The sequence below is a fragment of the Anser brachyrhynchus genome (assembly GCF_964034855.1).
Source record: "Anser brachyrhynchus genome assembly, chromosome: 8".
NCBI lineage: Eukaryota > Metazoa > Chordata > Aves > Anseriformes > Anatidae > Anser > Anser brachyrhynchus.
The window spans coordinates 16,263,711-16,290,086 of NC_137702.1; the positions used below are offsets into that span (position 1 = coordinate 16,263,711).

The 26,376-nt window shown below is 37.5% G+C and overlaps 1 protein-coding gene across 50 annotated transcripts in view; it reads right to left on the reverse strand.

Annotated features, from left to right (window-relative positions):
- The window catches only part of LOC308199202 (uncharacterized protein), a 506,154-nt gene that overhangs the window by 341,644 nt on the left and 138,134 nt on the right, over window positions 1-26,376 (reverse strand). For 48 of the 50 annotated variants that reach the window (XR_013954445.1, XR_013954446.1, XR_013954466.1 and 45 more), the window contains one exon: window positions 4,104-4,153. The exons of the other annotated variants lie outside the window; for them this stretch is intronic. Coding sequence is in view for 5 of the 48 variants with exons in the window: in XM_080603018.1 (XP_080459144.1) it covers window positions 4,104-4,153 (50 nt within the window). In the remaining 43 variants the exon portion in view is untranslated. The remainder of the gene's footprint in view (window positions 1-4,103; window positions 4,154-26,376) is intronic. 50 annotated transcript variants of the gene reach the window in all.

Here is a 26,376-nt window from a genome sequence, read left to right on the forward strand (position 1 = left end):
AAATTAATTTGCTGAAAGCCTAGTTTTTTACCTGTCTTTGTCTTTCTCCGTAAAAGAAGGATATTTTTATCATGAGTCATTTCGGAGATGTAATTCTGATGTACCGTAGCTATAGGTTTCAATTAATGTTCTACCTCTCTGTCAGTCTTTACATTGCATGTTTTATGAAATCATTAACTATTGTCATGTTTCTATTATGATACTATTAGGAAATAAAGAGACGAATGTAAATGAAGATGTAAAATAAATGTGCGACAGTTACCAGGAGCAACATCTGTGCACTATCATACATGTTTACACTAATTTTCTAAAGATTGTTCCATTCATTACAGAGCATTGTTACTTGCTGTGGCACAACCCTTATTTCCATGCATTTAGGGATTGAAGCAAAGAGAGGGTAAATGAGAGCCTAATCAATACCACTTTTCATTTTGCTTCTAATGTGCTGCCTTTCCCTTTCTTTTCTTCATGCACAAATCCAAAAAAGATCCTGACGTTACAGTCATAAAATGTAATTCTTCTGCAGAAACACAGACAATAATGCTTTCTGTATTCAGGCGTATTGCATATTCTAATGGCATTTGGCTAAATTGAGTATGGATTTAACATCAAAGGCTTCATGAATTTTTCAAATGAGATATTAAAGTCAATATTTCAAGTGAAAGATATTTCAATTTAGTTGCATACACAACAATAAAAAACTTCTACAAGGCAGAGGTACTACTGGCTGTGGCAGTATTAGCTCATTCAGGAAATTATTAGTTTATAAGAAAATCAAACAGAAGGTTGTGATATGGCAATGACACTGAATAAATTAGACTAACCGATACGCGCTAACGTACTTTATCTCTTGGAGTCTGAAGCAGAACTTGCCACTGGCGTGTTCAGTGCTTCAAGCAGGGCTTCGTTTGGAGATATTTTTTTATTTATTTTGGAAATTCAAACGATTAGCATCAAGATTTGCATTCGTAACCTCAGAAATCTACTTATTTTCCTCTTTGAAAGGGCTAAGCCTATTGTATGCAAGGAACCCCCCCGATCTTGTTTATTTTTTAATCTAAGTGCATTTTGCTTTAAATTGCCAATGCTTATGCAATGCGGCTTCTGCTTTCACAGTGAGTTACTGAATGTTCAGACTCAGTGCCAGCAAAAAGTCCTCTGAGCTCTGAAAACTTTGTGTCCTGGCAGAGAGATCGACAAGAATTGCAAGCAATACAAACACAGACTCTGGTGGTTCATTTCCTTTCCTATTTTAGGTGCAGGGAATGTAGCAAAACGCTCTTTAAATCAGTAAAATGTTGTATTATGATGTCTTGACATAACACTGAAGAACACGTGCGTTTGTATTACCTAACACTGCGCGCAAGAGCTAGATGCACTATGCGGATATGCAGCACTTCTTTAGGCACCCATAAGCACAGTGTCATTGTGCTACCGTAAGACCAAATACATCATTTGTTCACACACGGGGTAACAGCAACAAGAGATAAATGCTACTGAAGATGCAGCAGTTACCAATTTTACTATTAATTATTATATTAATAAAAAGCAATTATAAACAATCATACTAAGAAGAAATATTGCACTTGCAGTCATCCGCTGCTGCTCCCAGCACAGACGTGAACAGGCTTGCTGAGCACGTAACACTTCTACAGGACCCCAGCCAATTCTCATGGGTGCTCTGGAACACAGGTGGGAGAGCAAGCCTCTTTGGATACCAGGGGAAAGTTACACCGTTTCAAAACTTTGATTACCAGCCAGTTTGGGCCCACAACATAGACTTTACTCCTACAAGCATTTCCTTGAAACCAGTGGGTTTTTTGACTCTGCACTATTCCCCTGCAGCGTTTGCATTACTGGGAGAGCACTTTAAGGACTCAGAAGTTAGGAAAAGTAAAGCTGGCTATGGCTAGACGTTAAACTACTAGGCCTACTTCTATTGTCCAAGGTGACAGCCGGACTGAGAGCAAATGCTGACCTGTTATTCACAACTGAACAAAGCCAGCAGCCTCATAGGGAACTTCTGCAGAGACTGACACATGCCATCTTAACCCCATTCAAACTAGATAATTTGTAACACTGCTTAATTTATCCAGTTTGCACCCTGTAGGTCCTAGAGCCCTGGACAGTTACGTGTTCACCCCTAGAGCCCTTTCTGTAGCTCAGTGTTTAAAGCTTTATGGCATTTCCATAAAATGGAAAGTGCCACCATTAAAATGGAATCAGTCAGAGATAAATCAATCCAACCTTCAGAAACAGTACTCCCAGAAAAAGTATTTCTTGTGATAACAAAGATAAGGCAGAAGTTTTGTATGGTTAATAACATCCACTAATAACTAGAATTATATTTTCAAAATTGCCTCTGGGGCTGGGGAATACGGTTCTCTTTTCATCTGTTGTGAACTCTGGACATCCTTGAGATGGTTTTGAAAACTACAGCTCACACTTAATGAGTCAGCAGTGCATCCAAAATCTTGCAGCTGAAATTAACAAAACTTTGATCTTTTTTATGACATGACTTAAAATGACACTCGTAAGATGAAAGGTTCCCCCATGATCTCCATTCACTCTGAGAATCGGTGTTTAAGGAATGATCCTCTGAATTCAATAATTTAATATTTTCCCTCCTGATTATGGGGGTGTACATAAAGTTAAGAGTACTTCCCTTGTGAGATCTATGTCAAAATGAGAGTTCAAATGATTCTGTTAACTAAAAATGAATATTTGGAGCTAAGATCAGAGGAGAAGACCAAGCTGTTGGATTTGATCTTGAACATGCAACTCCTATGCCCAAAACAAAATAATTCACATCTCATGCTCTATGCAGCTTTTGTGTTTGACCTAAATTGTTATTAAAAACACATGTATAGATTATCCATAGAAATAAACTGAAGAGATTTTGCTACCTAAAACTTGTTTTTGACTCTTTATTAACTGGTGATAATCTGCACTGATCTGCATTATAATTCCATTGCAGATGTTGCTGACATTAAGATGTATGACAAGGAAACTACAAAAACAGCTGATCTAAATAAGTGAATATTTTGCCTTAGGTCAACAGTACATGCAGTGCAAAACGTCTTTCAAGGAATTTCAGGTTTTCTATTGCATTCCTTGCAATTTTATAAATGTGAATATAAATAAAGTAATGAAAGTCCATTTGACAGCCATTTGATTTTCTCTAATGTAATAGCTTTCTAAAACGTGCTGTTTTCTTGTTTAAGTTTCTTTCTTATTGGAGGTTAGAAAAGGAATGGTTATTAAGTAGTTAGACTGAAATTCATGACGGGAAAGGCTGGTTACATTTTTTTGGATCTACCATCCTTACAGCCCGAGGAAGCACAGCTGCTTTCTGACTTGCAAGGAAAGTAAGACATTTTCTGTAGGGAGTGAGAAGCTCGTGAAGGACTGTACTTCTGAGCATTTCCCACCCTTCCACCTGGTAAGCGGAGCTGGTGATCCACCAAAGCTCCTGAACTGTGTACAAGGACATATGGCCATTTCATTAGCGGGGAAACAACACCTTTGGGGCACTGCATAGGACAACCTTTGTTATAGAGGAAGAACCACAGAGGATGAAGGAAACAGTCAAAATGCTATGACAGAAAGGTGGGAAGTGAAGAAGTGATCCCTGGATTCAAAAGTGCAATTCTTTCTTTTTCTTTTAATTTGTTATAGGTCCACAGTATTAGCTCTCCATCTAGGTAGAAATGAGATCCATAGAGCCCCAAAAAAGATTTCTTAGTCTTTACCTGGGAAATACATTTACTATGAAGTCTTAGGTGGTTCATAGCACCTGTGAAAGTCCTTCAAGCTAGGGTGAATTTTGTATGTTTTTACAGAGTGACAAAGCAGGAAATAACTTAAGAAAACACCTTAGTCAGTTGAAATCGAAATAAAAAACTATGTGAAGGTCATCTGAAAGGCAATTAAAAATCAAACTGTTTACCAGACATACCATGTCAAGAATAGGAATAACCTCAGTGTGAAGTATAATAAACAAATTTCCCTAGTAATGTGAACTACACAGGTGCTTTATCCATTAGCTACTTACATATTTTGGAAAACACTTCGGTACCAATGAAAGCAATAGGAAAACTTACTTGATTTCAGTAGTTCAGCAGTGAGCTCTTTGTGCTCGTCACCCACCTCCCTGAAGAAAAGAAATGTTGCACATCAGGAATGAGTCCAGCAATTATCTTCTAACATAGGAGCAATGCCAGCAACATTCTAGTAATGGCAGCATTAATGCTGAAAGTTTACATTTTCAAAAGAGGAAACATTTACAGACACAATCTGGATATTTTAACTGTCACCAGCTTCAGCGATCTGATATTGCTTAGCCTTGTGGCCAATGCATTAAGTCACTGGTATCTATCTGCCACCAGAATAGATCTTCTCTAGTAAGTTCAATAATTAATCCAACAAAACATAAAGAAGAAAAGCAAAGGCCATGTCATTACTAACAAATAAGATAAAACAGAGGAAAAAAAAAAAGACTTATTTTTCGAAAACCAGATCATGAAAATATTTTCTATCCTAAGATACGACCAAAGAGCAAGATAAAGTTGTAAAGGTCTACAGTAACTCAAATTCATTGTACTCATTATAAATCCCAAAATGCACTGAAAAACTTTAACTCAGCTGTTTGGTCAATTATTTCTCTTACCTGTCAAAACAAAGCAAAACAAAAAGAAAAGCCCAACAAGCTCATTTCCATAGGGGAGGAGCACAAAGAAGGACAATCCATGTACTATATAAAGGTAATCAAATGCAGATTTATACTAGAAATATAAATAGTACAAATAGGAAAAAAATACTTAAACAGTAAAGTACTCCATGCAATTCTAAGGGAAATCAGATGAACTACTGAAAAGGATACAAGTGTAGACAATTCATTATACAGAATATGGTAATGCCTGGCTAAAACTAGTGCAGAGTCCCTCACTTTAACGAGCACAGTCTTCACCCACAAATTAAAAATAAACAAATAAAAAAGATACGAGTATGACCTCACTTATTGGCAGTCAATCAAACTGCAATTTGTCCCAAGAGTTCTGAAGCCACTTCTTTATAACACATCAAGAACTCACGCTTACTGAGCTGATCTGTATAAAGCCTGATTTTTTTCTAGCTACAGCAATTGGTTGTTCCTATCAAAACATTTGGGTTTATGTAAATGACATCTTAATGGTTAATTGGAACCATAGCATGATGTTGAAAGTTAAATCATGCTCACTTAACTTCGTAGTATCAGTGCACCATCACTGAATAAAAGTACATTTCTTTAAGCTGAGGGTTGTAGAGTACAGCAAATAGTTTGATGCTAAGCGAGCAATGTCACTGATGCGCTAACAGCAAACTCTAATAGCTACAAAGAATAGTTTCTTCAACATCTATATATTACCATGACTTTAAAAATGGCAGTTTTCATTAATCACACAATGGCATGTTTTTTCTTTGCAGTGAGCTGATTAAAATACAGATATATTGCCTCAAACATCATAGAAATTGCACTCAGCCATTCTTTCAAAAAGGGTTTTTCTAAGCCTTCTTTCCTCACTCAACTACATATTTCAGACCACAAGTATTGTTAGAGATGCCAGTATAGAAATGGACAAAAATATCCTAAATAAAATAATGAAGGACATCATTTTTTTGCCAAAACAAGAATACAGCTTCAGGTGGAGAATGGCTGATTCAATGCCTTCCATCTTAAAACTGCAGCATTTCAAACTTAATCAAAAGAAACTACTTCGAATTTTTGACAAGAAAAGCCTGAAAATAGCTTGATAAACTATGCGTGGACATCTAGATTTTTTTTTACATGAATCCAAACATCTAAAACTGTTTGAAATATAGGGAAGTCTACACGGAAAACAAAGTTATTTCTTAGAGAATGGGTCAACAGTCTGGAGACCTTAACACATTTTTTTTGGTCCAAATCTGAGTGAATCTCATCACAGTTAGATACCTGAAAGGTTAAAATCCAAAGTACAGTGTCATCTCTGACCTAGGTCCTTGAAACATATCACTGCCATCTCAGAGCTTGAGCTGCACATATAATTCAATCTATAGATAACATTTTTGAATATTTTCAGAAGGGAAAAACTGGTAGTTATCACAGCTAATCTGGTAGTTACCGCAGCTTTGGGAAGTGGTTGAGGCAGGCTGAAGTTTCCAGCTAGTGGAGGAATGACTGTTTCTTTGTCTACATTTCAGAAATGTACATGAACATATATGTACATGGATATATCAATAGGGATTTGATAGGACAAGGGGGAATGGCTTTAAACTAGAAGAGGCAAAATTTAGATTGTTAGGAGGAAATTCTTCACTCAGAGGGTGGCGAGGCACTGGTACAGGCTGCCCAGAGAAGCTGTGGATGCCCCATCCCTGGAGGTGTTCAAGGCCAGGTTGGATGAGGCCCTGGGCAGCCTGATCTAGTGGGAGGTGTTCCTGCCCACGGCAGGGGCTTGGAACTGGATGGGCTTTAAGGTCCCTTCCAACCCAAACCATTCGATGATTCTTTAAAGGACAAGAAAGGTGCTGTTGTAGAATTTTGCCATCAGCCTGTGAGAGGTTGAAGCAGAGGAAAAATTCTGTATGCACAGCCCACATTTGATGTGTACGAAGAAGTCTGCAGGTCTGAATTTACAGTGTAATTGTTCAATATTTGGATATGCAGAAAAGATACTGTGACTGGACAAAATGAGTTTGGGGCAAAGAATGAAAAAGATGGAGGTTGAGATGAGTTTTTTAGATTAGCTTGAAATACTCTTTCATTCTTTTTATAAGGAGTATTTCTCCTACAATAAAGTATCCCTTTTCATTAAGAGAACAGCTTTTCAAGTCTTCTTCTTGGATTTTTTTTATTTTTTATTTTTTTTTAATTTGGTACCCTTGATATTCAGTATTAGTTGCTGTTCAGTATTATTTACTGTCAATATTTACTGAACACCTAACTGTACACATACTGAATACATATTTTGCTAGCTATAGAATCACAGCTGCCTATTCCATGGGCCAAATTTAAAAGCATTGTTTTCCTATAAGACAATTTGACTAAGAACTAATAAATTAAGGGACTGGCCAATGCAATTCTTACATTTATTCCTCCAAATTTGGTGCTGTAGTTTATAATCCCTAGAGAGCTTTCACACACTTTTGAGAATATACCTTCTGACTATTGCTACAATCACCCATACAGACAAATGAAAAAAAAAAAAGAAGAAAAAAAAAAGATCAACATTAGCTGTTAAATGGTACAATTTACAGAAACAATTTACAATTTTTAGTTAGATTGAGGCAGATTTTATTTCATAAATTGGGCTTGAAAGTAGCCTATTTTTTAAAGTTCTCTTGCCCTTTGAGGTACTTGGATGGTCATAAAATGTTTTCAATGAAGAAAAATCCTCATTTGTAAAGGTAACATTCTGCAAATGTGTTCAGAATATTTTGTGACGGAATAGCTTAAAAAGCTGTCCCACTACCAAAGACCACTTCTAGACTTTTCTGTATACTAAACACCACTGCTATTCAGCCTCACCCTTTGTGCTTTCTTTGGTACTTCACCCACTGAAACTTGTTGGATCCAAGACTCCTTCACTTCTCATCCTGTGCTAACAGCCACTTACAAGACAAAGTAGCAGTCAGTGGGTAACATCACTGCCTTGTGTGGTCAGTGTCTGTATTTTAAAAATAAGCAGCATTTCATACCACAAAGATAGGGTGTGCTATTATCTACATAGGCAATAGTGACCAACAAAAAGAGAAACTTGGAATTTATCATTTAGCAATTTTCCACTTTTAGCAAATAGAAATGTCATTTGTTAATTATAACTTGGAAAGCAGAATACAGTTTCTGCCCATTATCTGCCTGATAACCTCATTCTGATGAATCAACTGCACAACAGATAACACGAACAATACCTGAAAGATCCGGCTGAAGATCAGGTACTGCATACCCAATTCTGTTTGTGGATGCAGCTCTGTGTAGCAAGAGCTACGCAGTATAATAATCTTTTACAAAATTGATTATTATTAATAAAGCACTATAAGGAGTCTTTGCACACTGTCAGACAGGATTAGTTACTATTCTTTTAATACTCATTGTCTACCAGTGAATATATACTGGACATAAGAAGTTACAAGCTTATTTCCAAGGATTCTCTTTGAGAACAGCATCTTGTGATGAACTGAATGCAAAGCTGGGAACCAAGAGCTGTTTGGTTCTAACCTTCCCTCCAGTAACAGCTGCCTGAGCCAGCTGCCTGAAGTGATCTACTTGCTGCATTTGTAAAATTAAGATATAAACACCTGCTTGCTTACCTAGAGAAGAGTACTGGAAAACTATTCAGTCTTCAGAGCTGAAAGCCAAGTCTGGCAAATTCATACGGCATTTGGCAAGGAAGCATTGGATAGTGCACTGCAGCCCCAGTGTCGCTTTGGCACCCTATTGTATTTTCTCTGTATGCTTTCCAGCATAAGTTTAAGTCTCTGTTTGACCTCTAAACCTGTAGACAGTTATGGCTGCTAAACTATAATCACAGAATTTGTACCACTGACTTCAGAAGGATTAATTAGATGCCTAAAGGTAAGGAAGTAAGCAAATATTTGCAGAGTGAGGGTTACATTTGGTGAAGGGCCAATTTTCCCAATTGAAAATGTATAAATAAAAATCATGCCTAATTTGCTTCCATTACTAATGCTTTATATACTATATAATTGAAAGCAAATTAGATGCTTTATTTTAAATTGTTTACATACAAATCTTATTTTCTTAAAGAGTAGAAATCAACAGCCATTTCTCTTCTAATTTGATGCTGTTGTCACATATTACAAAGACTGAGCATAAGGAGCTTTTTTTAGATTATCTCACCACGTACTGAAGTGAAACATTTGATATAACACTACCCAAATTAATTCAAATTAAAAAGTTCTTTGATTTGGAGAGCAACAATAAATGGAAAAATAATCCCAAAGGCTTATTAATTCAGGGAAGTTTCATATTTGATGGGCACACAAAAAAGTTACCCCAAACATTTTGAAGTTACTGCTTGTATTCTTCATACAAATTACAATAAAAGTATTCATGCAGCTGAGAATGTCACTACATAATATATATATGGTTAGCACCATTTTTGTTAAACTTCCACAGTATCCCAGAAAATAAATTGACTCTTTCTGTTTAAAAAGAAGTTTAAAAGCCCCCCAAACACCAGTTGCAGACTCATTCTCTCAGAGATAACTCAGAAAAAAAAAAACAAAAAAAAAAAAACTGACTGATACCACTGATGAGACCTTAAATCTGTGAAACGAGACACAAATCATCATCAGGAGTTCACAGAAATGGAACAACACTGCTTTTGTATCATTGACAAATCGAAGTTGAGAATTGTCTGATTATCTTAAATCTCTTGCTTTCCTCTCAGTCTCATTCCTCCACTGAACATATGTGAATATTGGTCTGGATCTACCACATGTTGAAGCATAATTACATCTGTGTTAAGGTAGTATTGGCCCTCTCCACTCCCTCTCCACACATAAAGTCAGTGAAGGCAGGTAACGCGATCGCACACATGTCCTTTGGAGCTCTTTTTCCAAGTATGATGACATCACATCCACAGTGGAGGCATACAAGAGACACGAATACAAGAGATATTTTATAAGGTACACGGTAAAATCAAATCCCATCAACACAGAAGTTAGTTTCTCATGGCAAAGACTATCAGACAAAAAGTAAAAAAAAAAACAACAAACAGACAAAAAAAACCACCAAACTTCTCCAAGCTTGTGGGCAGAGGGAAAAGAAAAGAATAAACTTCATTTTCCCTGCCTTCCTTGATTTTTAAAAGCTGGTATCACCTACATTTCATCCTGAACTGCAATTTTGTATGACTTGTGCCAACTCTTCTCACTTATGCCCATGACAACCACATCTATCATAATCAGGAAAGGAAGATCTAAAAAAATTATGTCCTTTGAGGTCCAGAACATAAGCCTCCTTTCTTCAATTACTCCTGGAGTAAGTTCCCTAACCTTGACGAAGCTGTAGCTGCCTGGAACTTGTTCTATCCTATGACGACTGAAGCTTGTCAAGGAGACACTATTCTCTATTAAATCCTTACCACTTCTTTACAGCAGACATCGGATTACACAGAAATTATTTGTAACGATACAAATTACCTCATTCGCAGCCAAATGTGAAATTACATAAAATTTAGCAACTGTGAAATAGTTGCTCCTCTCCAACCATGTCATGGCTTTCTCTCATTTGGGGGATTCATACCAGTTATGAGATTTTTGATATTGCTTCTATATTTCAAAACTCCTTAACAATACTGCTCTTAATTTGAAATCTAATATTAAGAATTTAATCTGTTAATATGTTCCACTCCTCAGAATGCAGCAGTATAAACACTGCTGTCGAACATGCTACAAGCAGGAGGTAACGCTGAGCGTACTGTTTGATGGAAGAAGTGCAGAGACAGAAGTCAGGCTGCCTAAGGAGCACTCTTCAAGTAGTTCAGTCTCTTTTACAAACACTTTCCATGCAGTTCTGGATCCAAGTCACTCCAGCATTGTCTGTTTTCTAAGAACACCAGATCCTTAATGGAAAAACTGCTGCTAGCTATGTGTTCATTAGAATTGGAAATGGAGAGTCACTCTTCTAGCCTGGAGCCAGAAGGTGGGCTATCTTGGAGGCAGGGTTGATAGCTTTTGAATACCAGATGAAGTCTATAGATACAAGACTGGTGTCAAATGACAAGAGCCTTAAGCAGATGGATGACAGTGTGTGCGCACTATAGGCTGTTGTTAATTTACTAGCTAGAGATAATGCTTCTTTAAAATTAAAAATGAGTCATTGGAAAACAGCCTGAGAGGCATAGCCTGCAGATTCTAGGCCTCCTGGCAGGCCTGCATTGTGGGGGATATGGTTCTTTAGAGTTATGAAAATTAAAATTGCATGTTAGAAAGAAAGAAAACGTAATTGTTTCTTTTAGTAGCTATTTAGGCTATTCATAGTCTGGATTTGTAATTCTCAAGTACATTTTCAGTAAAATGGAATAAAATAGTCATAGTAACTCATAGACAAGATATAGATGAGCGATGGCAAAGATGTCTAACATTAATGAATTGTCACACAGCAAGATATGAGGTTTATGCTTATAGCTATGCTTTTATCATTTTGGAACGACCATATGCAAGGTCCTTCCTTTTCACTATTGCTCTGCATGTTGTTTTTTTCTTTGCCATTTTGGGTTATTTTGGAAATAGCATTTTTCCTTCTCCTTTGATTGTGGGATGAAAATTTGCTGTCATGTCTCTTGCAACAGTGGCAATATATTTCCATATCATAACATAGACAGGGCTGTCTCATTGCTTCCTTGCTCCATATATATGACCAGACACCAGATTCAGTATGAAGTTCTTGAAAGAGTCCAGTTTGATTTAAAAAAAAAAAAAAAGTAACTTAAAGTAACTTATCTCCAAAGGCAAAAAAGGGAACTGTAGAGAATGACTGTGGAAGTGGATCACTTCTCATGCTGGTCTCTGAGGGCTACTGTCTAGAAACGACCGGGTCACTCATCATTACTTCAGCTGAAGAAATCAGTAAAGATTTCAAACAGCCTGCTCTCCAGAGAAGTTAAACTCTGGCTTCCCATACAGCCAAAAGTAATCTTGATCCTGACGAGGCGTTTATCTAAGGCACTGCAAAAACTTAAGTCATTGCCTTAGAAACAGAATCTGGAAGGCCTGAAAAAATGCAGTAGGAAACACATCCCTAAATGACTAGATGATTCATTTATTATTATCATCTATCTAATGTAGAAATAACAAGGCCTAACATTTTTACAGCACTTTTTACTACTGCAGATGTTGGTGCCCGTTGAATATAATTGCCCCTGTAATCCCAGTTTAAAGACACTGAAGAACAAAGATACCCCCGTTAGTAGAACTCAGCTTTTGGGACACCCAGTCCTACACTTTTGCAGCTGGAACATAGGGATCACATAGTTTTAAAATCCGTAACACCACTGAACTCATGTAGAAAGCTTGCTTCTCTATTCCAACATGCTCAGCATCATTGATCTCAGCAGTATTACTGATGGTTTACACGCTTGTGAATGAGGGCAGAATTAAATATGGGATATTTAAAGAGATGTTCTGCAAAGCTTAAAAAGAAATGTGAGGAAAGAAGTGGAAGAATATGCATACAGTGAATTAGTTATCCTGCATAATATACTACAATCAAGGTCACATATAAATATTTATATACCATGCACTGCCCGTGCAGTATCATAGTGATTCCTCTCAGACATGACAGTGACAGAGACCTCTGGCACCAGCTGACATTTTTCAGCTTTAGAAAACTTTAAGACAACAGTATCAATAACAAAGACTTAGTCACAAGCATGTCCAGATATTTCAGTGCAGTAGCAGTGAAAGCACTTCTTGTTTCCACTTGAAGGTGAAAGGCTGACTTTACAAAAAAGTTTCTTCTTTTTTTTTTATTTTAGTCCTGTACAACACCACCTGTCTCATCAGCAGGACCACTCTAAAGGGATGGGCCTCAAGGCACCTCAGTCCCAAGATTCTCCATGCCTCATTCTTCATCCACGCTGCTAGTAATGTACCATCACTGGCACAGTTACACCTGAACACTCTGGTGCTGCCAAACACCTGGCTTGATTTTCCACTGTCCAAATGAAAAATAAGCATAATCTGCTTTTTGAGGATACAGCAAATGAGGGAGTTCATGACAAATTGTGTTGGTTTATGCAGAATAGTGATAATAAGATACAAATGAGAATTTTTTGCTTAATGAATAATACTAATCACGTTTCAACAAATGCTGTGCCCTTCTAATTAGAGAGAATGCATAAAATCAGCTTAATTTATTTGTGACTAGTTATACATAGTTTAAATATTTACTAGAGATTTACTCTAACGTTTGAAATGATTTTAAACAGTTCTTGCAGTAAAAACAGACCTGGTAATGTAAAGGAGGTTGCAATTCTAACTTCTGCCATGCCTTTCGTTATGCAGTATGTGATGTATACCCTTGGTTTTCAAGATGCAAGAGAAAGGATATTATTGATTTACATGCTAATTCTCCAACTGTTACTAATTTTCTTGATTCCTGCTTCCAAAGTTGCACTTCCAACATTCATCACTGTAGTACACTAGAGGGGCTGAGCATCTTTTTCAATAAATTACAGGAACTATGACTAATTATAGTGATATTAACTATGCAAAGTAATGTGTAACTTAAAATGGATACGTTTATCATTTCAAATTATGCTTTTGACTCTTGATGGCCTAATACATGGCTGCTTTTCTTCTCTCTCTTTTTTTTTTTTTAATACAGATTATGAACTGTGCTATATTTTCTAAAATTTCTGTTTCACGGATATAGGCATACCCTATGAATTTGATGAATGGAAATAAATCATTTACATCCCATAAAATGCTTAGTGAGTAGAGGACAAAATTAGTATCAAGGGCAAGCAGGGCCAAATCCTGATTGTTTTAGCAGTGCAGTCAAGATTCAGCTTGAACAGTGCCATAAGCATGTATGTACTATTCTCTTCAAGAAACATGCAGACATCTCCAGCGGCTTGCCAGAGGAACACCTGCACTTTGGACCACGACCATTAGTTCCCCGCTCAGCCAAGCCAGTCTCCCAGTACATCTACTTGATCTCCTGAGTATTGGGATGAACTGCTCTTCTGCTTGGACAATACTATCCTTAAACACCTACCACTTATCTTGAGCTCATTTGACTTTCAGAGGTACCTCCCATGGGATTTGACCCCTAGTTTCCTTGATCAAAGTTTACTCTACTAAAGTCCAGGGACTATAACTATACTCTAATACTCTCATTCATCATTCCCCTCAGGATCTTGAATTCCACTATTCCCTGGTCATTACACCCATGTTTACCATTGATTACCTCATCCTTAATCAATTCTTGTTACTGAACAGCAGCAGATAAAGCTGCGAGTCACCCCAGCTGGCCCTTCCAATACCTGTATCAGGAAGCTATCCCTGATACCCTCCAGAAATCTTTTTACTCTGACACCCTCCAGAAATTCTTTTCATAGCTTGCGTCCCAACATCTCTTCTTCCATTAGATTCAAGTTCCTGTGATGTTAAGTATAATATGAGGTTGCCTTTGTTTAAAAATACAGATTAAACAAAATTATCAGTGCATTAGTTACACACTTTTATTACACTGAAGCGGAGCTTTCAAATGTATTATAATGGCATTTTATGACAGCTTGAGCACCTGCAGTGTTTGTCTTCTACCCACTGGACAACAGGCAATGAGTTATCTTATGATTCAATGAAACATCAATCAAAAGCTTCAGCATTGCACAGTAGAGTGAATCAGGCCACTACATCACTCAAGTGACAACAGAAAGCACTGGGAGTACCACCAAGGAGCCTGTAAGGGTATGCACATGTATCTACAGAAAAACTAAAAATCTAGCACAGTGATTTTGGAATAAAGTTGAAAAAGGTTTAGAAAAGATTTTGCTGAGTTATCATCACATCTGGATATCTGATTTCTTGTGGAATGGTTAAGTTTTGTCCAGCACTCCTAACCTTTTGTTACTAATATTTCTAAGCTTCAAGGTCTCACTTCTCATTTTTGCTGCATTGGGAAGAACTGGGCCTGCTGGCTGTCAGGTTTTTGTTATCATCTGCACAACCAGTGCCTCTTCTGAGCAGTTGAAAATGAATATTTAAGTGGTGACCTGGACACCACCAATAGCATTAAAACACACGTCAACCCCTTTTTAATGGTTCTCCCTTGCGAAGATATCCCCTTACCCTCCTCTTCTTAAACCTGGGCAAATCCAACTCTCACCTTCTCCTTGTGTGTAATGCGCTCCAGAGTACTTCCTATATAGTGGTTCTGATTGCTCAACTGAATGCAATTCAAGGAAGATTTGGTAGAAGACAATTTCTGAGACCCTATTTAAAATCATAAGTGAAAATCACTTACTAGCATCATTTACAATTTTAAAGCACAGCTCACAGCTGTCCTAGTTATGTTCTTATCAATCTCTTCTGGACAAGTATTCTCAAGTCCTTTACTTCATCTAATGTTTTCTAATTCTCCTCTCAAGAAAATTTACTCTCAGGAAGTCATTGAGAGTTCACAATCTAATTAAATGAAAACACTGTGTGATAAAATTTACCACAGATGCACCAACCAAACTCGTTAAGTAGAGCTTAAAGATTCTCAGATTCGAAAATTCCTGATCCAAATGTAGGCCCCTTTAGAAACTATTCAAACTGTGTCCAAAACAAGGACTAATGAGGTTCTGCCCTTGTGATGTCTTCGGGAACTCACCACAGTTCATTGCCATTATCACTTACAACACATGGGTATAGCCAATATGAAAAAAAAGAATTCGTCTACTTCCTGGTTCTGAAACTACTTGTGCAGTTTGCTTGGGTACTTAATTCTCTTCCTCTGCTTTGCAGGGAAAGGTAATAAAGTTCATAATAACTAAATTACTACCAGATTTAAAATTTCACACAAGCAGCAAACTTTCATCTTTGTAAACAGGATCTCTATGTTGTGTTCTATGCTTTTAATATAATATTTACAAAAAAAAAAAAAAAGAGGGAATTTCTGCCTTGGATACTAGAGTATTTTTAGTATTACAAAGAGAGTAGAAAGACTCCAGAATCCATCCTCTCTAAAAGCATTATTAAGAATGACTGAAAAATATTTCTTTGATAGGATCATTATCAGAAGCCATCAGCCAAGAGGGGCATAGAGAAAGGAGAGACGTTTAAAACCTGTGTCTCTTTTTTTCCCCTTGTATAGTACATCAAAAGAACAAAGTCCGTATCTAAATTGGCAATGTACTTTGCAACATGTTTCTGGAAGATTACAGAAAGATTATACATTCTCCCTTCTGTTGTTGTATATTACAGTGGATACTTGTTTTTGTAAGTAACACTGACAATTAGCTATTTTGGATTGTTGGATTTTAGAAAGCACTAGACAGAAACAAATTTGTAAAATTTTACTAAACAGTGGCATTTTCACATTCTAGTTGCTGCTAGAAACCTGTGTTTTAGGATTCTCCATGAAAGACAACCGAAGGCACTCTGCCAGGCCTGCTTTGAAAGCCCTGTTAACCTGAGCTACAAAAAAGCCTGGAGGTCAGAAATGGGATTCATAAGATTTCGGGGCTCTCATCTCCCCATAAATCCACCCAGAGGACTGTTCAGGAGTTTGCAGAAGACCTATGCTATTAATGGAACACAGGAGGAAGGTGATAGGAAATCTAAAAATTTTCTTTATATCAAAACATTTCCACACACCAGTTCAATTTCAACAACCTAGGGAAGTCAAATTAAAACAACATCAACCTCTCTCCCTTTCCCCCTATCCCCCCCACCTCCCCCCCCCCAAAAAAAAACAAACACAAAAGTTAAAAAGATAAACTCTCTTGAGCAGTTGCAATTATGAACAGCTTTATCTTAACCAAATGCAGATTTTTTTAAGTTCGTGTTGTGACATCAATTGAAACACCACCAGCCAGGATAAGTATACGGCTTTTACACTGAATGGTGGAGGAATGAATCCTAGCTGACCTAAGCTGGCACTCAGTTATGTTTTGGTGAAATTCTTTATTGACTCATCTAGCTCACTAATTAACTTGACTCCAGTCAATTCCTGTTTCTTATCTACTACTTTTGATTTTGTCTCTAAGGCCAGCATGAAGTTTGAATTCAATGTACTGCTGTGGCATCATGATTGCAGAGCATCACCACAATAAATAAATAAATAAATAAATAAATAAATAAATAAATAAATAAATAAATAATCCTGCTTGTGGAATTTCAGCTCCTGGTTTGCTCCCCTGGTTTAAGATAGGCGGAAGGAGAATTGCTTTCCCCTCCTAATTTGATCAACTTTCTGCCTCAAAAAAAAAAATAATTCCCAGATATCATGTTTATCTGTGTAATGATTAGATGTGATCTAGTGAAATGCTTTTTCATATTGTACCCTCTTTCTGTATGTCATCTAAAATTCTATTGTATTTGATTTATTTTAAGATCAAAAAATGAAGCCATCTATGTTTAGATCTGCCCTACTCTGCCCTAGGAGGCCCAGAATTATATACATTTTCCACCAAGTCCTTTTCTCCAGGTATTCCATTTTTTCTGTTACACAAAGATAGAATAAAACCGTAAACATATATACTTGAAAAGCAGCTGGAAATCCATAGCCTGCTCTCCTTTTCAATGTGCATCAATTTGGAGACAGCAGACTAACAAATTAATTTGCCTTGAAGGGGTGGAAGCAAGCCAAAACAGTGCTACCATTTTATACTAGGTGGAAAGGCAACGTTCTTGTATTTGAATAAGACTAGCCAAGGATGGGATGGCACAGCAGGACTACGAGACTGAAGTAGTGATTCTTTGGGTCCAACTGCAAATGACTTTACATCTTTACAACTTCTACATGAGTTCTTGAGGCTTCTAAATGAGACTGCAAATCTCATCCAAAGTCGTACAGGTAGCCCTTGTGGAACAACTGTGTCCTCTTACATTCACTACTACTACTCAAGACTGCTACGATCTTTCCTAATGAAACAAAAACCACTGAAGGATTTCGAGGGCAGTGATTCACAGTTCTTACCAATTCTTTTATTTTAAGCCTTAAAAATACACAGATTGGTATTTAAAGAGTGCTTCCTGGACAATTTATAGCATCCAAATCTCCCATATTGAGAACAGTGAGTCTTCTTGAAAGGAAAGAAGAAATATAGCCATTTAAATTGTTCAACATAATTAAAATACTTCTAACTAGATACTTGTAGAGAAGAAAAACACTACAGTTTCACAGGCAAAATATCAGTTCTTCCTTATACAGATTTTAAATAAGGTTTAAGTGGGATATCAGTGACTGACTGAAATACGCTCGTTTCCTTAGCTTCTCCAGAGAGGATTTCCTCCGATTCTAAATAGGAATAGCCTAATGGATTTCACTCAGCTGTGTTTCTGAACGTAAAGAAAGTAGGCTCTCTTCCCTGATGTCTTCCTTTGATCTGATATTGAGACATTCAATTGCCTGTAAATTCTCTCATGAGCTACTGTGTCTCAGATTTTCAGAGGTGCTGCACACCACTAGTGTGGCTTCCCAGGGAGGGGAGTGTGCTGAAGATTGTATCTGCGTACAGTCCAGCATCTTCACCAATGATATATTACACTGAAAGGCACCAAATACATCAGTATCAAGCAGCATGCACACATGAAGATCATCAGGCCCATTTTAAAAATGTGGCTATGCTAAAGTGCAGCCGTGCCCTGCTGCTTGAGCAAGTGAATTTCTTTCTCCTAAACAGCTGGACACAGAGAGAGGGACTGATGCCAAAAGCCAAGGGGCACAGTAGTGCAGCGAGTGCAGCGGGAGCAGGGCGCGCTGGAGTTCAACACAGGGGAGGCAGCGGTTGTGGGCTGAGCACTCGCGGTGTAAAGTTATAAGCAGATAAAGACAAGGAGACAGCTATTTCCTATGCACGGCACAAAAGTTTCTGGAGTGACAATGCTTTGAAAGCCCGTGCTAGTTCCTATGAAGATCCTTTCACAGGGAAAGGCTTTAGATGTTTTAGTAAATGCACTGTTTACATCAGATATTACTCCAATTCTGGTAGAAAGTTTACTGAAATTCCACTCTCTGTACTACTTAAATGGATATGGCCTCCCTTATTTCACTAAACTGGTCAGATTTCTGCCTCCTTGAGTCTCTCGTTGCAGTAGAAATTGCACAGAGACACGAAAGAGCTCAAGAGTACCTGGCATAACAGCAGACTTCTAGGAAAGTGCAGACTGAAGGCTCTTAATGAAAATGCTATTCCATCAGGCCCAAATTCTGTGGAGAATAACTCACTTGGCTACCGCACAAGTACGTCAACCCATACACAGGTCCAGGCTGCCCCAAGCAGACTGCTTCTAGGACTTCTTAACATTAACAGTAATGCAGTAAATCTGAATGAACAGTACTTACACACTTTAAATCACAATAACTGTTCCCAAATGGTTAGCACCAGGCCCTGCCCGGTTACCAGAATTCTTCCTCACACAGAGCGTTCCTAAAAGTGCCTTCTCGGTAGATGTAAATCCTCGGAGTGGTCAGAGCTGCTTCCACTCAGACTAGCTGATAATCTTGCGCAGGATCCTATTCCAGCATCAATTACAACTTCATCTTAAAATAGGTTAATGCTTATGAGTAAATGGAACATCAGAGTTATGAGAGGTATCAAAGTAGCAATGTGCATTCACAGCATGGACTCCGGGATACTCCAACCCAGTTCTCTACTGCTGCTGATCCTATTTAGCATGCTAACTCCAACTCCTACTAAAACGGCAGGAATACAAGACCCTAACTTGTTACAATTCATTTCTATCTCACCAAGGCCATTTTAGCTCACTGAAATGTTCAAGTCAGAGAAGTTTTCATTACTCTTTGGTTAATTTGGCAGTTAATGTCCTTGAGCTCTACATTCCTGTGTCCATTTAAAAATGTGGAAAAAAACGGGGTTGCCCTTATTTAGGATACAATCTCTGAGTCGATCATTTGAAAAATCTTCATTTGCAATTGCTCGGGTGGATAGTGAAACCATTTCCTGAATAACTCTGCTTGCCTTCCAGATTCCTCCTGATGTTAGAAAGGCTATGTTAATTCTGGATCAGTGTTCTTTAATAAAACAGCACAGCAGTAAACACCAAAAATAACAGTTTCATGCTTAAGGTACTACATATTAGAGAAATGTAATGTTCTGACAATGTTTCTTGCTGTTTTATAGTTACCTGATAAATGTTGGACTTTCAACCCCTTCTATGTCCTAAGCATTCATTACATTTACACATTTTACAGTTCTCTAATATTTTTGCAATACATTTTCCTGAATCAGCTGATGACGTTTAATGGAATGTTTAAGACACAATATAAAACCATAAATGCTTTTGCTTATTCTGGGGAAAAAACTGTGCATGTAGATTGGTTTTCAAATTAAAAACTATGCTGGTGTACCCAGCATTTTGGTTTCTGCTATACATATTAAAATATAACTAAATGCTTCTTATGCAATACTGCAGCATAAGTACAAATAACATGCGTTTGTACTTTACAAGCAAGCTATATGATTAAGGAGCTATTAATGAAGTGAAACAAAACCCCAGTGCTAGAATGTAATAGTCCATGAAATTCTTATGGGGAGAAAGGGAATCTGCAGTGAATAAATATTAACCTAAATACTATAGAAAACATAAAGCAAACAAAAAATGCATTTTTAGAGCCAAAATTTTGGTTAAAACTGCTGACTACTTAAGGAAAGTCTATTTGCATACCACAGGGCTCCATCTGCTGTGGAAAATATAAGCTGCAAGAATGATTTAATATTTAATAGAAGTAGTGGCCGTTGTTAATTATAATTTGCACATTTACAAATCAGCACTGATAGCAATACAAATTATGAAATATAAGGGTGTTATGCTGGATACTGGGGAAAATAAGATGACAGACAAAGTTAATGGAGTATCCCTAACAACAGCTCTGTCAGAACACATCAGAGAACTAATCCAGTTACAAAGAGCCTGCAATGGAAAATCTATTTAAAATATTAAAATGCTGTTTGGTAAAAGCTTTTTCATAGTGCATTTTACTTAAACAGTTGCTTATTGCTCATGGGTCATTAGCTGTACACCCAGATGCATTCTGCAAACTGCCGTTTGAAAGAACAGTAGAAATTAAATAAGAAATATATTTCTGCAGCATTTTTCTTGAAATCTAGAATCAGCTTACTGCAGATTACAGACAGGAAAATAATACCAGCTACTTCCAAGCCAGGTGCTGTTGCTGTTACAATAACTAGATATTTCTTTTCCTACAAAAGAGTAGCATGCTATGGAGAAATTGACTCTTTTGAAAAATGCTCCAGCCCTGTAAGGCACTCTATGTGCATTAAGGGACCAGCACGCAGGGACAGTCATTGCAGTACGATAGGCCTGGTTTTAGTTTAAGGTTTTACATTACTTTGATTTCAACACTGAAGCTATAAATTGACTCTTATTTAGTAAAAGCACAGAAATTACCATTGATTGTTTTCATTAATCTTCTGTTTCACCTCACTTTTCTCATCATCATACAATATGGATTACAGATAGAAACCATTAATGCACAAATGCTTTAATAGTAACTTTGCTCACTGAGTCATTCGTGCTACTACTGATTTCTGTTTTAACAGCAGTAAGGTGGTATGTGTATAAACCATGAGGCAAGCCTAACCCCGTTTTATTCAACAGGTAGCTTAGTGTTTACATGAAAACATCCCATATTAGATACAAGGCAAAAACCTATAGTATTCCCAGGAAACAGTTCACTGAAATACATATAAGCCAGTTGTTCTCCTGCAGTACAGCCAGATCATATTCAGTCTATGGAAGGAGACACAATAGCTGTCTCCTTAAAGTCCAGCAATTTAACAATTCCATACTAGTCTGAAAGCCTGATCATGTGTGTTTAAACCATTCTAGGGTCAAGTACCCTAGTCTGCTCTAGCAAGACGCATCCTGCTGCATCCAGTCAGAGTACCACGTTCTGGCTGCAGCTTGTTCTGCCCATGTGTATTGGATTTTCTTTTTTTCTTTTTTGCCCACATGCATGTCCATTTAAATGTCACTCTTCTATATTCTCTCTGTTCTCTCTCCCAATTCCCACTGCCTCAGGTTCTAGCAAAGGGCTCTCTGATGAGTATCAAACAGAAAATAGAGAATTGAAACCTTTCTCAAGCCACACTGTTAAAAGATAGGTTCTTCAGGTTCTATTCATTCCATAGCTGGCCTGGAAGATTTGCATAATCCCCACGTGTAGCTTTTTACTATGGAGCCTGTCTTAAACAACTGCTCTGCAAGGATGAATGCAAATAGTACGTACAGAAAGGATGCGAAAGTCAGCAAGATGTCTCTTGCTAGATATGATGATGATAATGATCTGGGTACCCAAAACTACTGCTACAGGGGCACAATAATCCAGTCATGACATAATCATGAATTTACAACAATTTTTCTATTCTTTCCGTTGTTGGTGAACATGGTTTGCTCTCTAACCAGAAGAGCTGCATTTAGTCTTCACCTTGTTACTAACCTCTCTAACTGGATATGTAAACATACGAAGTTAATATATTTTTACTGGAGTGCCATAAGACCTTTGGATGTTTTAACTTCAGTCAGTCATTACCCCTCCAGAACATGTTCTTCTTGAGCATCAAATGAAAAACAGTATTTCAGTGCTAAAACCAGTACCCTCTAGTGCAGAATCAGTAGCTGCCCATTTTCACCTCATCACTCCCTTCCCTTAGTAGTGGGTTCCTATAAAAAACCATTCTCATACACATCTCCCTGCAAAAAGAGGAAAAATAGCTTTTGCTATTTTTGACTTTGAGTATTTATTGTGGTGCAATCAGAAAGGTGATTATAATGCTATCAAAATTAATGCCCAACAATTGCATAATGTACTCACATTTGTTGTTGTTGTTTTACCACTCTATTTCCTTGTGCTTTACGGGGTCTGTAAGGATCACCAGCTCTTTTACAAGACATGTGCTGATGAGGGAGATAAATGATCCAGAAGTTTAGGCAGCCTGTTCTGGGGCAAGCTGCCAAGACCTCTTTTGACCACTGATATCCTAGTCTCTAGTACTTGAAGGCAATCTCTACTTTCCGTTAGGCAGTAATTCTACTTCACAAAGAAAAGACGTTGCAAGGCACAACACCAATTGCTGCAAGTTTTTCTCTTTTGCAAAACACAAAAATCTCTGATTAGCAGAAGAACTAAGAAATGAAAAATAAAAATAAAGTGGTTTAAGCATAGCAATGCAATTCTGTTTTATGAAAACTGTGCCAAAATAACATCACTTACAGATATTTTTTACATTCCCTTTGTATTATGCCACCAGCGCAAAGGGGAAATAAAGGCTATCTTAACACATGCATGAAAATGTCCTTGTTTTCAGAGGCTCCACTACAAAACCTAGATTACCTGATCTCAGTGCATGAGTACTATGCAGAACAGGCCAAAGAAGGAACACAGCAAGAACACGAAAAGTCTCTTCAGCGTGGTTAGTGGAGCAGTTCTTTGGCAACTGTTACTCAAGTTGGTACTCCTGTCTCTTTATACCAGAGACTGTTTTTTCCTTCAGGCATCTCCAGGGTCAAGGCATAAGAAAAGTGCAGAAAAACCACCTATGTATGAACCCACTGTTTCTTCCATTTGTGTCACGTGCTGATCCAGTAAGCATATGAAATTCCATCCTAAATCCTACAGAAGGTCCATTAATGGTTTGCTAAACCATCAGTACTTCTTTACATGGAGCAATGTGCAATATTCTGTGGGGGATGAAGAAGTAAGAAATTAAACTTCCTACACGTTACAAGTACTAGCACAGACCCTCTGTGTTCATCCTGGCCTGATGAGCCCATATCATTTCAGTACCTTCATGTTTGTTTATTATACAATTGGTCAGATTGAACAGCCACACAAGTTGTGATTTCCAGAGATTAAATAAGATTTAGCTCCCATTTACAGCTCAGAAATCTCTTTTGTGGTAAATATTTCCATTCTGGGTCAGATACACACTTCTCAAAACACATCTTACAAATTTAGGGGTGTTCCTCCAAAAACAGTAAAGCATTTCCACACAATAGCCCATGATGAGTATAAAGAACCTGTTCTATTCACTAGGCATTGTAATTTCTTGCTCAGAAAACATGAAAATAGAAACACACGTGGTAAATTTCCTTCCCCACATTGTTTCTTGATAGTAGCACAAAAGGAATAAATGATTGCGTGGATGGTGAAGATGTTTCCCTTCGCATAATTATACCATATTTGGCCAGGATAATGAAAGGTTCTGTGATGTAGACACCACAAGTGTCTACATTCCCTAGTCCTGTAGACATAAATAAATAAAAAGGCCTGAATTTCTTGAAATGTATCTAAAACCCTAGTTTCAGCAACTACATTTTGTTGTAATGACACTGTCTGAAGACCAACAGAGTTCTGCAGTACAATGGGCAATGGAAATTCACAGCAATATGGCATCCCACACTCATGTGTGTGATTTATACAGTTCTCTTGAATCTCTTGAATTTTGCTGGGGACCCCTCCAAATCCTGGAATGCTCATAGCTGGGAAAGTACAAGGAATGACCAAATGATAAGAAGCTAATAGAGAAATTGGACTCGAACAGTGGTGGAAACTGGACTTGAATGCTGGATTTGACTGCTTCCTACAGGCTGCAGAGCAGGTAGGCTCAAGAGTTTTAGTCAGTAGTCATTTCAGATTAGATCTGAATAACGTCCTAAAGGACATGATGTCCCTCTCTCTGTGCCAAGCCATCTGGACTTCTGATAATTGTATTTTAATAGTCTCTTAGGTAGCAAGTATTTTATCTGGATTTCTTGCTTTGAAGTTTGAATTAAATATTATTGATCTTTGCAAAGAAAACCAATGAGAAATTTTAAGCTATGATACAATGCATTTTATGACACTACTAAAAAATAAAGTTGCATTAATTATGTTCCTAGGTTGTTTTAAACTTGCAATATGTGCAGGAAACACTGACAGGGAACTTCTTATTTCCCTGCAATTTATCAAGGAGATGGACACAAGGGGAAAATACTGTAAGACATAAGAGAATCATCCATTCAGGAAGAACAAAGTAAAACCTGGCTTTTTGGGGTGTTGTATATTATGTGAGATTGCAAACTGAGACCAAACGACATGTCATCCTTTGCAGCCTATGTCCCAAACAGTACTGGTCTAAGAATATGTTAAAATAGTCTCATTTATTTAAACATAAAGTTCTGTGTAACAGGGAAATCCTCAAAAAAAAGCAATAACATATCATGTAAAAGCACAGTAATGCTATACAACTCTTCAAATAATCAGCTTTGATTGTTTTTCAGGCAAGTGAGATGAAAGCTATTAATGTTTTATACAGTAACAGTACTAGATAGCAACAGTACTGAATAACCATTAATTGAAAGCAAACCTGTACTGTAACTGCAATGAACTTTGAACACCTACCATTCTCTGGGAATTGGCCAGCTGAAAGGAATTGAACTGTTAAAGCCTACCAACCAAAATGTAATCCAAAATTCCTCCAATTTCTGAATGAAATGTCTGTATTTGAGCCAGGCCTTATTTTCAGTATTTAAATATATATGTAGGTTCCTCTTTTGATCACCCAGATATTTAAGGATTTACTTAAATTCTGTTAAAATCGATAAAATTGGGTGTGTGCACAAAAGCACATTCCTAAGTGCCTTGATTAAAAGACTGCTGTTGGCTTCACACAACATCCCAAAGCACAGCAGGCCTGGCCCTCCTGATCCGTGTTCGCAGAGGCACTACTACCCCAGCACTATTCTGTCTGTCATTTGGCTCATCACCAGCAGTTTGCCCAGGGGGACGTTACAAAATCACCCCAGTGAGACTATCCTACCATTGAGGCCAGAGCCCCGTGTCAAACTGGTGTAGTGACCACAGCTACTAGCCACATTAACTAGTTCAGGTGTCTGAGAAATACAGAAACTGCACAGGAACAGTCTATAGCCACAAGCTCAGTCAAAGAATCACCTTTGAATTGATATCCTGTTTGATAAAGGCCAAGAACACACATTGTAACACTGATCTCTTCCATTACATTGACTAATAATTGTGTTTTTTCTCAAAATGTCTTTTTTTTTTTTTTTTTTTAAACCAAAGGAACTGTACTTCTGTACTTATTCCAGAGGATAACGGGAAGTAAAGAGTTCTAGTTCACCCGGAGTAAAAGCCCCTAACTACTTTTGGACATTCCACTTCAACAATTCTCTTCTTCTGGTGTTATGCATTTAGCCAGCACCATATCTATTTACAGAAACAGCAGAGACAAATTTAATTCAGCATTATATTGCTTTGTCTTTTGAGAAGTTCTCCTCTAACTTGCAGAAGTTATATAAATTATCTCATAAAGTTACCTGACAGGTAATGTCTTCACCAGGTACAGATGCATGTGGGTGAGGAAAATACTGCAAAAAGGAAGTTATCCAACTGGAAAAATTTAGAATATACTACATCATAAAAATAAAAGTATGGCTGCAGAAAGTTCTCCTTTTTATTACTGCCAGTGTGTTTCTCCGATATGCTTATTGATACCTCCACCTGTAATACTGCCCTATAACTCCAGCCATGACATTCATCCATGCTGTTTACATGTGGCATCCTTCACTTCCTAATGGGTCTTTCCTCTTTATTTAGATCCACCATAAAAGCATCCTTTCGAGTTTTTA